Here is a 16,341-nt window from a genome sequence, read left to right as displayed (position 1 = left end):
GTTTTGCGAAAACGTGAAACAAGCAACGTATTGTCCATCGGACATCCGAGTGGGCATAGAGTACGAAACAGGATTCATTTATAACGCAGTGTTGGCGCATTTACACCAACACAGTTTGCACGCGTTGAGGCGAAAAATTTCCAAATTGTTGGAACCTCGTTGCTCTGACGGCTCGAGCGGCCGCTCACAAAAGAGGTTCTTTCACATGCAAGCGATAAAGCTCGCGATTTGTGTCGCCGCGGAGCCAACGCCTGTTTCGAGCTCTTTTTCCTCTTTCATTCCCACCTTCCTCCCTTCCCTTCCAGAGCGGTTCCGGTGTCCACCAACATATGTGAGACGATTACTCCTCCATTTCCTTTCTCAAAAACCAATTTGCATTTTTTTTCGGCCGCCGCGGCTCGAGCGGTCAGAGCGGCGATGCTCCCACAAGTTGCAAATTTTTCGCCGCGCTGCCCAGTCGCTTCGGCGACTTGACTGCACGCAGCATACGCAAACTGCCACCAGAGTTGCAGAACCACATGTGGTGCTGCTCGGCATGCATCGGTTCTATTTTACAGAGAACGCTGTATGTTCGAGCTTTTCCGCCCCTCATTCACGCGCGTGTAGGCATACGCACTGACTTGAGCTGCGCACTTCAGGGGCGCTGGCGTGTCTCTGTGTGCGGTGCTGGCATGTTTGGAGAAATCTAACGATCCGTATGCCCGGACGCTGTTGGCGGCGCCCTGTGTACAGTGTTCTTTTTTTTTTTTGACTCCTTCATTCGCTTCGTGGTTTGTCCATGCCATGCTAGCAAAATGGACAGTGCTGAGAGCTTTTCGATAGCAGCGCCCATCCCATGTCGTTTGAGTGATAGGGCGGGGGTGTTTTCATCATTGGCTTAGTATCACATGTACAAGACAGAAATCGGAGTTGTCGAACTATATCGCAACAGCTTTAGAAGTGCATGGGCTGCTGTTCGAGGCCCGAGCGGGAGCGCTGCGCACACTCTGCGGCTCTGCAGCGCCTGCGGCGGAATCGAGGAGACGACGGATTACTTGGTGCTTTATTGCGAGAAACTGGTCCCACAACCTTGGTACACAGGCACAGCGAAGGTCCACTAAAACTGCTTGGACGGAAGCGGATAAGTCTGTAATGGCCGAGTGAAAGACACTGAAGGTGTAAGGCGGTAGTAATTGCGCTTTACGTCTCACATCTGCACATAGACTGTGAGAGACACCGTAGTGGACGGCTCCGGATTAATTTAGTCCGCCTGGGCTTCTTTAACGCGCACTCACATCAAATCGTACAAGACCGTTCTTCCGTTTCACCTTCATCGAAATGCGACTCTGGCGCGGTCGAGATTCGGTCCTACGAATTTAGGTTGAGCAGCCAAACGGCACAGCCAGCACAGCTATACTTAAGACACCGCGGCGGGTTGGCTCAAAGTTGAGGAGTGGGCAACCATTTGAACTGGCTTGTCGTGAAAAGTTTTTGTCGTTCCTTTTGGGCCTATGAAGTTTCGGTGCAGAGTGCTTTTATGCGATGGGTATGATACCCTTAGCCTGGCCGCTGGATCCGAACTGGACTGACACGGTGATATTAAAGCGGATGCTCTCAGCCGCCTCGATTACTGCCGAGCGCGAGCTCCGCTTCTTTGCGGATGCACCTGCAGGGTTCGTCTTTGTGAAGCATGCATTCAGGGCTTGTAGCTCGGGCTACACTCGTTCTTTCTTCAAGAGGAAGCCATCAATGCGGCGCCTGAGCAAAGTCCCGCGCAGAACTTCAGTTTGCAGCCGTTCTCTGATCAGGTTCGTCTCGGCCTCGATGAGGCGGCGCATCTGGTCAAGGACGCCAGCTCGCTCGTGACTGTCGCACTCGCCGCAGGTCATCGCCAACACTTCTGCGGGACGCACGTGGCGGCTCTGGTCGAAGAAGACACTGTCGGCGACCTTGTACGACCACCTCTCGCCGGCGCCTGCAACCGAGTTCTTTTCCCCGGCCTCTTCAGAGTCGGACAGATCAATGCATATGGTGTCTCGGGCAGTGGGAGAAGACTCGCTTGCTTGTGCAGCAGGCCGCCTCAGGCAGTCGAGATGGCTGTCTGCGCAAGGGGTCGGACTGCTATCAGGTATATGGCCACTGGCAGACGCCGGGTGCACCGTGCCAGACCAGTGCTTGGTCCCTGCATCTTTGCTGGTCGCAAGGTCACCGACCTTGTCCGCGGATGCAGGACGGATAGGAGGCGCTGGATCCGGCTCGGCGTCGGGCTCCCGCTTGAACGGCACAGCACTTATGGTGCGGTCTTCGGGCTGTTGCCGCTCTTCGTACTCCTTTTTCGGCTGAATAAGGTGCTGGTATTTCTCCTGCCCTTCCTTCTGCTGGGGATGAAGAGGAAACGCCCCAGAGGTAATCTGCAAGCCTTCACTCGCATCGTGGCTGACTCGCTGTTCGAGCTCCACGGTGCTGGACGTGTCGGCGAAATCACCAACCCTGCCAGAAAAAAAGGGAAGCACTCTCAATACGTACCTCGGGCACAACGCTCCGCTTTTTTTTCAAGCAGTTAAAATCACACACCGAGAACCGCTAACGCGTTTCAAAGCCAAGCCTTGGAGCTTTGATACTTAATTGCGCTTCAGAGCCGTTGATGCTGTGGTGAGCATTGAGTGACATCCCATGAGACAAATATACTTCACGTTACGAAAATGTAGAAAAGCCTTTTTCTGGCCGCCTTGTGTCATCTAAATCTTTGTTAAACATTCGGCTATGAGCGGGCATCTGAGCGGAGGACATGCTGAGGCACATTAGATGTGTTGCCATAGCGGCGTGTTACGTGGGTGTCAGTATCCTTTCGTAAGTAGATGCACGCTTAAAGGCCCATATCAGTAGAAACCTAATTTTAATTTCGTGTAATCTTCTTTCTAATCCGGGGGCGACCATGTCACCAGTGGCCGCGTTTCGATGGACGCGAAACGCAATGCCAATCCACGATAAAGATTCCCAAGTGGTCGAAATTATCTGGATACCTCCACTACAGCGCCTCTTTCTCTACTGCACTCCCTGCTTCATCTGTTCGCTTACGGCGCGGTTGAGATGTCCATCGAGAATTGAGACAGTTACTACGCCCTTACCTTCCCTCAAAAACCAATTTTTGTTTCAAATCATGCGTTAGATATTATAGTACATGGATTACCACGTAGTATTCGCCAACGATTGCTAAATATTTTATAATTAAATTTCTTCTCTCACGCTGTTTCGACGTCATCGACCGAATAATGGCTAGCTGTGACCTGTAAAACGTACTAAGTTACGTGAATACACGAAAGAAACTTCAAGATAATCGATGATAGGCAACAATTTTTATTCACTACAACGCTTAAGTCAACCTGCTTAAAGAGCTAGAATGAGAACAAACGACAACCGTGTGCCCTCCTGCTGCCCTCGTTACTTGACGCTGCGCCATTCTCCCCTTTAGCATGTCTGACCAACTTATTTCCGAGTCTGATACGCTTCTGTATCAGCGGTTATATTGCAGTTGTTTTCATGTCTCGCATTACTTAAGCACACACAAAGCGAACAAGGCTGGGTCAAGGCTCAGGGTGCTTGCCAACTTTTCGACTAGAGGAGTTGTCTTCATCTGGGCAAACCGTTAATCGTTGGCTGGGTTTAAATAGGGCCTTCACTCCAAGGAGGAAGGCCCCGTGAGGGGGAGGAGTGCATGAAGTGGGAATGACGTTAGGATGGGGAGGGTGGATCTATCCAGACATGATGGCTGCTAAAGAGGATTAACCAGTTGACCTGCAAAACTTGTAAAGAAAGAGGCCAGCTCAACAGACAGGAATCTGGGTGTGTGGAGGATGGAGAGATAGTGTGGGCTTGAAAGGTTGTGTGTCCAGCTGGGACATGTGGCTTGGCTGCTTTGGCATGGAAAACTAGGAAAATGGAATTAAGCAGCACTGCATAAGGAAATACATGGGTACAATGAAAATAAGAAGTTACAGGAAAAAGCGAAAATGAGGGCAGGTTCCGAGAAAGCGCCAAAGGAAGGGAGGGGGGGGGGGGGTGTAGTTTGGAAGCTAAGGATACTTGAGAAATGATAGCAGGAGGTGCAGGGCACAAAGGCAACAGTAAAACGATAACTTAAACAAAATTATGAAAACAAATAAAACATCATTTCAATGAAGTGAGATGCTACACTTTAATAATCTTTTTCTCTGCATATAAGACGTACCGACTACACTTCAGCTAACAGCCGCCTCAGCGGCTTTTCAAATGTGCCCGTGAAGGTAGACACCTTTGCCTACCCTGGCCAGTAGACAATTTCACTACGTAGACCTCAGTAAGCTTGCATACACAGTGCACGTTGCGTTGCGAGCGCTGTAAAAAAGCACCACAACACCTGTTTGTCGTGCCGCATCGTCGCTTCTTTATGTGGTTGGATGAAAACATAGTGGCGCCATCTAGTGGCAGTAAGTTAGAGCACGCCAACTCGGGGCCGGAGAAACTTTTTATTTTCTGCAGTTACTGATGAATATAGTAAGATAATTACCAGTCTTTTTTTTTCCGAGGAAAAAAAATCATGAAATATAGAAAAATGTTAAATCGGGCACAAAACTGAAGAGCTGCAGTGTAGTCGTTGCTATTTGGCTATGTACACGACATATGGTTAGGCTTAACTGCTCAAAAATCGCCAAATAATCTCAGAAGCATGGCCTAGTTGTTACTCAAACCTCAACGTATGAGTGAGAGTTTGCAAATTAAAAGCGAATGCCTTCATTTATAGCGAAAAATGGCGCCGAAGAACACGGCGGCGGTGCTGTATTTGGTCCGAAACGGCCATGCATGGCGCCGCCATGTTTGTTTACGAGCGAACGCTAACTCTCCGCAACGCTAAAAGAGATTCCGTAAAGTCCTAGCGGACCGGTAAGTGGCGGCGCATGCGCAGGTGTCGCTAACCGAACCCGGTAAACGGTAATGTAAACACGGTAACGATATGCTATAATTTTTTTGTCTGTAACGTAGGGCGGTAACGCGTTTATTTTTTTAGCGTAACGAGTAACGTATTTAGTTACTTTTTTCGGTAACGCCTACAACACTGCTTTTGAGGCAACAACAACGACGACCGTCGTCTCTCTTTGTGCGCTGTTACAGACGCCAGGCTACCGCGTGTCCCGTCTGCCGCAGCACTGCGCACCACCATCGCGAAATCCAGGGTGCCTCGAGGTCCAGCTAAAGCAGAGGCGAGCGGACACCCATGCACCGCAACGAAGTCGCCAAGTGCTGCAAAATGAGCGTCAAGTGAGCGCGGCCCCAGGGGCTGACGGGAAGGCTACGCCTCTCGACGCGCAGCGAGCAAACAGACACGGCGCTCGGTCGGTACTCTGCACGACAGTGTAGTAAGTAAAATAACGCTCATGCGCATGCGTACGTTCGCTACATTTATTCCGCTTCCGTGGCAGACGTCAGTGTTGTGACGCTGATAAACACGGGGTCGAAAGCATAGGTGGCACCATGAAGGGCTCTGCAGAGGGAGTGCCGCTCATATATCATTTACTGTGGCGAACGTTCGTACGAGAATGATCGCCCGCGAGCACCAATGCACGCGTACGCACGTGTCCGGCCGGCCTCCGTGGCCGTGCAGCTCCTTGAGGTGGTGCGTTGGGCCGGCAACCAGGTGCAGGTCGGGGGTGGTGCGGCACCGTCCGGGGCAGCTCACGTACTCGCAGCGCCAGAACAGCATGTTCCCCGCCTGGTTCTCCAGCACGTAGCCGAAGCCACCGATCTTTGTCACGGCCTGCACCAGAGCGCACATGCGACCCTTAAAAGGGAACGCCGCTGCGAACCCAGGCATGGCGCGAAACGCGAGCTTCTCGGAGACGTTCTGGGACTGCGCTAAGTAGAGTTTTGCTTATGCAAAGACGAGTAGAAGGCTGATCATTAAACACTTGAACAAGGCCTTTTTTTATCTTGTTGCCTTCACGTCGGAATCACTTGATCTGGCGCTGATAAATTCATGCCCGTTACGGGGCTGAAGCCACCTGCTCCTCTCACGGACAGAACTGTGAACGCAGCAAACGCTTCGCAAACACAAAGAAAACTTTATCGCGGCAGAAATTCATAAGCAGCCAGAGAGCAATGCATAACATGTCCCGCGTTATTACTGAACCGTCGCGGTTCATGGCTTCGCGTCAATGTATCTTGTTGGGGTGACAAATTTTTTCAGGGTCCCTGGGTGCCCTGGAAAACAGCGACACGATAAAACGCGAAGCTCGAGGAGGAGGTGGAGCCTCGAAATCTGCGCCGCCGTGTGGCTGATATCACGCAGTAATGTCTCAGAAAGTACAACCGTACGGGCTTCAGCAGCGATAGCACAAAAGCTGCCGCCGAAAATGAGTCACTCGTAGAGCCGCGCCATTTTGTTCAAATGTCCCGCCGTATCGCCGCAGTCCAGGCTTCCGCACTTTCTTAATTTTCTATTGAGACTGATTGCAACTCGCGCTCAATAGCCAGCAAGCAGTGGTGTGCATCACAAGCTACGGACCTTACTTGGTTAAAACTGAATTTCAATAATGAATTCGATGTACCATTATTGGTTTAAATTCAGAAAATTAAACCTCTCCATACAACATGCTGCAGACTTTCTTCGAACTCACGCGAAAGCGAATACAAAAAGAAAAATAATGGTTTATGGGGCTTTAACGTCCCAAAGCGACTCAGGCTACGAGGGATATGCCGTAGTGAAGGGCTCCGGAATAGTTTCGACCACCTGGGGCTCATTAACGTGCACTGACATCGCACAGTACACGGGCTTCTAGAATTTCGCTCCCATGTAAATTCGACCGAACCCGCGGTCGGGATCGAACCCGCGTCTTTGGGGTCAGCAGCCGAGTGCCGTAACCACGAAGCCACCGCGGCGGCGTGGATAAACTAATGAGAAAGGGTCAAAAATGCAATCACTTGGAATGTGTGCACTAAATAATAGCTCAGCATCAGCCACGACACATGGCATTGCACTGTGTACATGAAACAACGTAACGCCACGTCTGTAAAAGTAAATGCGAGAAATCAACATCTAATTTTTTCGGGCAGATATTTCTGCAGAATGAATGCTGTTGGCAATGTCGTAAGGTTAACTGTGGGAATGAAAAATTTTGCAAGAAAAAAAAGCTGTCTAATTTGTGCTGCGCCTGTATTACCCCAGAGCGGGAATGTATGCGCAGTGCAACATAAAGAAGGTTGTCACAAAAAAAAAAAAAATGTGGGTCGATTAGCGCAGTTAGGCCTGCTGCGAATTAGCTGCGCTAGCAGTTCGGTTTTCCTTCGGTTCCGGTGTTCACATCTAGTATTCACGTATGGAAGTTTTTCGGATAGCGATAATGGGTTAATAATGTCCATATATGCGGAATTGGTCATTATCTCCATTCACAAATCCCTGGGAGTCTTCCTACCAATACTGGCGCAGTGGTGCATCGGTGAAGCGATGCGCCTCTAGCCTTCTGTGGCAGGTGCGGTCATCGGTGGGACTAAGGTTGCAAAATCACAGCGCTGTAATCTCATACTAACCTTCACAAACAACATCCATGACATTAACGAAATCCTGAAAAGAAAAAACACTTCGATATCATAGAACAGAGTGACCGGCTTTCCAAAATTTTTTCCACGGTCCCCCAGGTAAAATACAGAAAACAAAGTAGGTGAGTCCAAAAGGAGGAAGGACTCCTCGCTCCACTAATGTACCGCGGGAGATACAGAAGACAAAAAAAATTACAAACCATGTTGTCCATTCAACAGTAAATAAACCGTGGGCTGTGGGTTGCACACCATGCGGCAAGAACCTTCGGCAGTTTTGCAAACACATGCAAACCGCAGAACTGCCTAAAAGCACCCACTGATATTTCAAACACACTATCCGGGAAAATTCAAACTGCGGCTCCAGCGGCGTTGTTTACATGCTTGAGTTTGGCGACTGTCGAGTGCAATACAAAGGCCAAATAGACAGTTCCTTCCGATTCAGGTTTAATAACCACCGCTCACATGCACAATCGCTCCCCAACCTCCCTATTTGGAAACACCTTCGCGAGAAAGGCCACGAGTTTGGTAAACTTAAAGTAAGCATATTACAGAGTGGCTTCAAAGACGCTCGCAAGCGCGAACAACGAGAATTATATTTTGTTTTTAAATTTAACCCTTTGCAAAGGGGCATTAACGAAAGCCACGGCACCCTCGCCTCTCTTCTGAGGTCAGAGGCCTATGGAACTGCACAAAACACCCCTGACTGTGTCGTCTGAGGTCATACCCCTTTTTGCCTGTCACATGTGAGTAGTTACTTCCACCCTCCGTTTCGCTCAACTTCTGGTTTCCTAAGGCCAGATAGCTTTTTTTATGTCTCTTTTTTTCTCATTTTTTCTTGCTGGCTGCTCTAAATGTGACACTTTTACACTGGCAACATTCCTTTGGTCCCCCCCCCCCCCCCCCCCTCCAAACCGTTTTTTTTTTTCGTGCATAGTCGAGCCTCAGGGGCTAAACCAGCGGCGGATGCAAAGAAAAGAACACTACTTTAGGTTTTCTTTTTTTTTTCTCCTGCTTCTGTTGTAGGGTCAAGATTCTTTTCTCCTCTGCACTCGGGGCCGGGAGGAGGCACAAGTTCCCGCATCCTTCCACGAAGGTAGCTGCCCGGTCACGCACCATGTCGCCCATCTCATCTCAGCTCGACATGCCTGTCAATAAGCAAGCATGTGGTGCCTGACAGAGCAGAGGTCGCATCTTAATATTGTATTTCTCTACTTCTTACACGTTCTCACTCAATTTTTTTCGTGTGGGTCGCATGCCCCTTATTCCTACCCATGCTTGTTCCTTTAGTTTTACTTGTATATATTTTTTACTTCTACCCACTTATTTTTGTGCTCTCTGGTTCGAACCCGACCGCGGCGGCTGCGTTTTTATGGAGGCAAAACGCTAAGGCGCCCGTGTGCTTTGCGATGTCAGTGCACGTTAGAGATCCCCAGGTGGTCGAAATTATGTCGGAGCCCTCCACTACGGCACCTATTTCTCTTTCTTCTTTCACTACCTCCTTCATCCCTTCCCTTACGGCGCGGTTCAGGTGTCCAACGATATATGAGACAGATACTGCGCCATTTCCTTTCTCCCCAAAAAACCAATTACTGTTTCTCGCTCGCCTGTTCTGTGTCCAACCCCTATAAAAAGGGAATAAACCAGCGGAGACAAATCACTCTTGAAAAAGATCGGTCCTCCGATCGAAACGTCGAGTCAAATAAAAATGTTTAGCGAAGCATATACTTCGCTATATACTTTTTAAGCAGTCAAGCATGTCATGATCTCGCAAACTATATATATGAACGAAGCCAGCAGTAACCGAAACCAAGGTGCATAGGGGAATGGTGTTTTACCAGCGCAAGAAGACGCGGACGAAGGAACACAGAACAAAGCCAAACGAGCGCTGGTAAAACACAAGGGAAACCTAATTAGCCCGTCAGCTGACGCTGTTCACGGGGGAATCTTTCTATTTCTTTTTAATTTGTAGTGCTGATCAGTGGGAGAATAATACTTCGATTAATATGTCACTTAAAGAAAACTACTTACCCTAAATTAAAGAAAACATACATACCCACGAGAGCAGCAGATTGGACAGCTGTCGCCGTAGTTCAGTTGGTAGAGCACCGGACGCGATATTCGGAGGCCGTTCTTTCGCAACCCACCGGCTGCTGCTTTATAAGTAGTCTTCTTTAAGCGACTGATCAGCACCCTTCATATATATATATATATATATATATATATATATATATATATATATATATATATATATATATATATATATATATATATATATATATATATATATATATATATAAGGAAAAAGACGACAAAGGAAAACCAGACCCGATGACAACTTGAAAAGGCGATCCCCTGACGTAGATGCTAGTGTCGGAAGGAGAGCCAAGGACAGAAAATAAGAAGGGGAAAGGGAAATTTTTTTCCCCATGAAATCAGGGCTTTGTTTGAAATAGAGGAGAGGGACCCTCCAGGTGTCGCTCATTGCTGCATTTTGGTGACAAGTGTGAAGGGCTTGACCCTTACACACATTACAGTCAACATTCAAGAGAGACTGGTAGGGATGGGGGTAAGGAGAAATGCCAACGAGACATAAATTAAAAAAAAAGAAAGCTATTGCACAAGACTGCAAACGCTACTCAGAGAAGGGCAGCGGCTGCACGACAGAATACAAAATTTGGAGGACCCTTAAGCTTCACCTTTAAGAGCAGGACACGACAGCGTGTTGCAGCATTGCCAAGGTATCCACGGAACGCCATCGTCCTTCTTGATGGACACCCGAACCCCCGATATCTTGGTGGACACCCGAACCGCACCGCAAGGCAAGGAGAATGAAAATAATCTTTTTTTAAGGAAAGGAAGGACGCCTGTCTCAGATATCTCGGTGGACACCTGAACCGGGCCGTAAGGAAGGGAAATTGAAATGAAAATGGGTTTTAAGGAAATGAAATGACAACTGTCTCACAATTCTCGCTGGACAATGTCTCACAATTGTCGTTTCCTCGGAGGCCCTCGTGGGACGAAGTCCAGACAAGGGTAATTAGCTCTGCCGGTGTCGTGCCGGCAGTCAGAATTTTGGCTGCTTCAGCAGATATCCTGCAGCAGATACCCTGTCGGTTTGGAATGTGTTATAATCACCCCGACATTCTGTTGAGTTAGGGCCAGCGCAATGGCTACCTCCGCAGCCGCTTTTGCGTCCCTCTGTCGGATGCTGCAGCACGAGACTCGGTCTCCGCCCTCCTCTCCGCCCTCCCTGGTTGCTAGGGCTACGAAACCTGTTCCGCCTTCGTATTTCTCCGAGTCCTTGTAAACCACGTCCTGTCGGCTACTTTTTTTTTTCTGTAGAGCTTTCGCTCTGTCCTTTCGTGTACCCTCACCGTGTACCGGATGCATGCTCCTTGGGAGTGGTGGGATTTTGATTTGATTCCTTATGTCTGTTGGGATATTCTCCGTGTGTCTGAGCCGCGCTCGAGGTTCGAAGCCTAGCTTTTCTAGTATTTTTAGCCCCGAATGGCTGCGTACGAGTCGTCGTTGTTACGCTACTCTGGTAGCCTCACTGAGCTCGTCTAGCGTGTTTGAAATCTCCATGTTCAGAACGTTCTGGGTGGATGTGTACGGTGGGAGGCCCAAGGCGGTTTTGACGCCTTTCCTGATTACGATTTCAATCTTGTTCTTTTCTGCTTTGGCTAGCCGTAGGTATGGTGCCACGTCTGTGATTCTACTGATTACTAATGATTGTACTAGACTTAAGATGTTCTCCTTCATTCACACGTGTTTGCTATTCTTTTGAGTAGCCTACACGTCTGGCCTACACTCGATTCGAGTTTTTGTATGTTTCGATGTTCTTATCGTTTGTCTGTATCCTAAGACCCTGTACTCTAATCATGTCTACTGAGGGTATTTCGTCCCCGTTTCCCGTTATCCCATGTTCATGGGGCTTTCTTTCTCTCTTTTGTGGGCCGAGGAAGAGCGCTTCCGATTCCACGGCAAAACATTTCAGTCCTACTAGTTTTAGCTACGACTCAATTTCCTCGATCGCTCTTTGGAGGGTACTTTCGATGCGCGCCTCACTGCCTCTGGTAACCCAGAGGGTGAGGTCGTCCGCGTATATTGTGTGGTCGAGTCCATCTGTACGTGCCAATTTCTCCGGTAGGCCAATCACTGCAATGTTGAAGAGCGTTGGTGATAGGACCCGAGCCTTGGGGAGTACCTTTGTTGCCCAGCCTTATGCCTTTCTCTTCCTTTCCTCCTAGGCTTATAGTAACTGTTCTGTTTAAAAGAAAGTCCTTCACGTAGTTGTATACCATTCCCCTTACATTTAGTTTCTAAGCGCTGTAGTATGGCTGCGTGGTCAACGTTGTCAAAAGCTTTGGCCACGTCTAGGCCGACTATAACTCTCGTATCTGGCCTTTGGTTGTCTAGCACTTCAAGAGAGACAAGGGTAACAACAAATCCAACGCAAGAAACAAACTGCAGTGAGTCACAAGCACAATGTACCGCAAGGCAGTTTGAGCTGCAGAACCATTAAGGGTAAAACAAATATAATAGTCCACTGCGTGAACAGCATGGCAGTTTATCAATGTATGAAGGGGACAGAGACATAACAGCAAAAATAACAATTAAAAGAGGGCGAAAAAAAACATTAACAGTAAATGCGTGACAATACGAGTGGCATAGAAAACAGAAGAAACGACGACAGAAGCAATTCTTGCTATGCTTTGTGCAGCCAGTTCTGTCAGTCTCTACTCGCAACATGTGAACCCAAGGTCACCGGGCCAAGCCGAAGCTGTTAATGCGCATGCGCTGAGCAACTGGTGCGCCGCTGCCGCCGCCGACTCCGCAGCCTCGCTGCGCCGAGCAACAGGTGGGCCGTGCGTGACATCAGAGTGGCGTCATCGCCGCTGCCGGCCTCATTGGTAGCTTTGGGACCCCCATAAACCAAATAATTTATTTTTAGGCAACCAACTCCTATTGAATTAGGGAGTGCACCTGAGCTCAAGGTGATGACAAGATGTTTCGCTCGCATTTCTTTGTTTTCCTTCGTGACTGTGATGCGTTGAACACTGATGACATTTTGGTCCTTGACACCCTCCAGCATTTTTTCGTCGGTGAGATTGAGAAAGTCGGTTTCAGAGATCACACCCCGGGCGGTGTTTAAAGGGGTATTCACACGGGCGATGTAATCCCTCTCTAAGTCACGGCGGCTGCGTACACGTCATGCCTTCGAGAGTGCTCACGGCGACGCAGCTTCCGGTTTTGCTCCGGCGTCCACCGCCGATCGAGGAGGGCACCGTTCGCTCGGCCGGTACGTTCAGTCCCTGTCTCCCTGGGTGGCCTTCGGTGGCATGCGTGGGTTACAGCCTGCTGCCAGCTTTCTTTTTTCGGCTGTTCCCCCTCAGGTTTCTTTTCTCTCTTATCGCCCTTCCTTTGGCACATCTATTCTGTTTCCCCTTTCGTCTTTTTTTTTTCTCGCCTTCAGTGTCTGGACACCAACACAACCCACCAAGGGGGTATTGTTTTGGCCCCTTCCTTCATTTTCGACACAGCCCGGCCGCTTCCCTCGTCCCTCTCAGCGGCTCCCTGCTGCCCATGGGATCATGGTTAAAGAATGCAGCTCGGAAAGACAAGGAAGAAGGCAGGATTTTCGCGCTGCATTCTTTAACCATGATCACAGACCAAACAGCCACTTTTGCTCATGTGAATCCAAGAGCAGGGGCGGACTTCGGCGGATCGGTGACGTCGCGTACCTCTTCTCCACATTCATCCGCGCCGATGTCCTGCGTGTGAATACCTCTAATGGCCGATTCACAAGACGGTCCGTTCGCCCGTGGCCCGCGCATCACGTGTTCATGCGCCGCTAAAAACTGGCCTGCGATCCGATGACGTCAAGCGGATGCGACGGACCAAAAGAGCAGACGACGCGCTGGGTGTACCACTGTTGCCAGATTATTTTTAAGCGTTTGGCAACACTGGTAAACTGGTTTTTCTTCCTGACCCATGACTGCGATCGAATGGTGCAGGTGCTGCCCTTTGTCCGATCCCACAATGGCCTGGGCCGTCTTGCTAGCCGAGTCGATCACTTCGTCATGGTAGCGAACGCAGTGCAGCTTGTCGGAACAGCGCGCCAGCTCAACGCCACTCAGCGAAATGCGGCAGCATAAATACTGGCAAGAGCGGTGGTTGCCAGAGCTGGCGCGCGCATCTAGCGGCCATCTAGTATGTGTCTCCTGCAACCTGCTCTCGACGCAATAAATGTTTTACAATCAATCAATCGCGGGCCGCCGCTAATTCCCGCGAAGAGAGAGGCACTTGAACTTCCTTGGTTGTCCAGTCCGCGAGCCGAGAGCACGCCTCTCGATTTGGTGACGCACGAACACGTGATGTGCGGGCCGCGGGCGAACAGTCCGTCGTGTGAATCGGCCATTACTGAGACAGGGGCATTCCCATTTGTCACTGTGTTGGCCAGTTTTGACTATTGGGCACTGTCTTTCATCTCTAGTAAGAGGTCACCACTAGGCATATTTTTTTTTTTTTTAGCTTGTAGCCCGTGCCTAAGCCATCGGTCAGACTTTTTGCTACCAAGAGAATGGATTTTGTTCAGGAATAGAAGCCTGTCTTAGGCTAGTTGGTAACAGTTTTTTTTTTAAACATAGCGCAAAAAAGACACGGACGACACAGATGTGTGAGGTGCAGGGTTCCATACCCGGTGCATGATGCCGGTTGCCCACCGGTTTCCAATCGAGTACAGGGCCTAGGCGCCGCCTTCAAACCTACTCATTGCATTCCCCTCTCTCACCTACCCTGTCCACTATACCCTAAAATGTGCTGGGTGCAAGGCAACAGCCAGCCCAGATCACATAATTTCGACCTGTCCGGAAGACCCGCCTCCTTACAGTTCCGAACCTCCGAGCGGTGGTAGCTCGTGCTGCTCAGCTCCAGCCCGGAGACCCAACTCCGGACGTGGAGCGGGGTCTCAAAGTCGCCGAGGACCAAGGGCTCCTGGCCACCTAACACGGACTCAAGACCACGCACACCGGCTCCACAGTCTGAAGAAATAAATACTTATCCTCCTCCTCCCCTGCCCTGACACTCATTTGTGAGGTGCAGTGCTTAGGAGAACGGGTCTCCGACAGCAGCTTGTACAAAATGAGCATATTGCACGGAGGGGAAAAAAAAAATCTAAAGAAGGAGCATTAGGCTCGAATTTTGAAGCGTATTCATGAAACATTAAGTCGGTCTCATATAACAGCCCATAGGAAGGCTCGATTGACCAGGGCTGTCTCAGCACATCGCCTGGAGGGACAACTCGAGCCGACATTGCTCGCCCGAGGAGGAAAAAAGGAAATGGAGCAGCTTTGAAAGCGCAGGCCGCAGGTCATACGCAAGGCCAGCCGTATGACGCAATGCACCCCCCACCCTTTTCCACAAAACCAGTTTTTTCTTTTTTTATTCTGACACAATAAACATTACCTATATGACGCTGGCGCCATCTAACGAACTAATACAGAAATATGCTGATCAATCTCAAGCCGCCGCCGCTTGATGGCGAAACTGACTTTGCAAGCTATTTACCGCTTGTAATGCGATTAATAGGTTAACCGTACCGATGATGATGAGTAATTTGTAACGCTGTCGCAGATTAGTCCTGCAGTATCTACGAAGCCACACGCTATACAGAACGCCTAGATATACTCAAGGTGCTGCCAACAACGCCCTTAGTAAACGGCACCACAGCGGGTGCTGCGACGTCAGTGTGCCTTTCCAGGCCGTGGGTTGAAATCGAACACGAATTCAAGGGGTACTAGGATGCATAACAGCGCGGCGATTATGCTGGCGCCCCCGCGCAGGCTGCAAAGCACCCGACCTCTCGCGTTCCCACCTGCTTGAAAGTTGCCTCGGAGCGTCTCTTTTTCCTGGCTGCTTCTCGAAGGTGGACGTCTTCGTCGTGGGGACGGAAGGCGTACACCATGTGTGCCTTGCCGTACGCGTCGGTAGTGAGCCGCGACCTGCACGGGCGTACGTCGCATCTCCAGCGGTAGCGTATGCCGTTGTCCGTTTCCAGCGTGAAGGTACGGCCGCCGTACTTGGCCTTCGTGCCGCCACGCAACGACGGCACCAGCTCGACGGGGCCCAGCTGGGCCGGCGGTGAGCCATCGCCGGCGGTCCCCATGCCGCGCATCTTTTCGACGACTTGCTCCCTCGCTGGGCGGTGTTCACCGACTGCCGTCTCGTCGACACGTGTAACGTGGTCTGGCTGCTATCCTCTTATCATGCCTGCGAGAGATTAGAGTGCCGCCCCGGTGTGTGGCCCGGTAAAAGCAGCGAACGTGACCTCCGGCTGAGGTGTCCGGATGCAGCGGGTTATCGCGCAGCTGCATGCACCATGGAGATATAGAATTCTCCTTATCTGCTATGAGGGAGTTCTAATAAATTTCTACCCAGAGCTATTGTGGGGAGCAACAGCTGAGAGGATTTCGCAATGCACCGCAATGTACTACCTTTGCCAAATCGTATTACTGGGAACACAAAAGCATACCATATCTGATGACGCATTCCCAGTCGATTTTTGCAGTCACGCATGTCGAATGTCTTTTAGGCCTGCGCTAGTACAGCGGCGATGAACGGGTAGGAGAGCCTGCCGAGGCGAAGATGTGCTCCATTGCAATGCACGGGTGAACGACCGGAAAGCCACTAGCGTGAACGATCCACTTCCGGATAAACACTGCAGCGATGTTGTTTGGGAAAAACTAAGCAAGCGCCCAGCCCGCAGCTTTGTCTTGGCGCGAAAGTTCGAGT

The 16,341-nt window shown here is 50.0% G+C and overlaps 1 protein-coding gene across 1 annotated transcript; it reads right to left on the bottom strand.

Annotated features, from left to right (window-relative positions):
* Nucleotides 1-1,025: 1,025 nt before the first annotated feature.
* On the bottom strand, nt 1,026-15,847 carry LOC144098316 (uncharacterized). The gene is made up of 3 exons (XM_077630860.1): nt 15,425-15,847; nt 5,589-5,770; nt 1,026-2,469 (listed from the first exon to the last, which is right to left on the bottom strand). Exons 1-3 carry the CDS (start codon nt 15,722-15,724, stop codon nt 1,695-1,697), a joined length of 1,257 nt encoding a protein of 418 aa, XP_077486986.1. The 5' UTR covers nt 15,725-15,847; the 3' UTR covers nt 1,026-1,694.
* Between the last annotated feature and the right edge of the window lie 494 nt (nt 15,848-16,341).

The sequence above is a fragment of the Amblyomma americanum genome, chromosome 7, assembly GCF_052857255.1.
Source record: "Amblyomma americanum isolate KBUSLIRL-KWMA chromosome 7, ASM5285725v1, whole genome shotgun sequence".
Lineage (NCBI taxonomy): Eukaryota > Metazoa > Arthropoda > Arachnida > Ixodida > Ixodidae > Amblyomma > Amblyomma americanum.
This window is presented reverse-complemented; position numbering and strand designations above follow the sequence as displayed.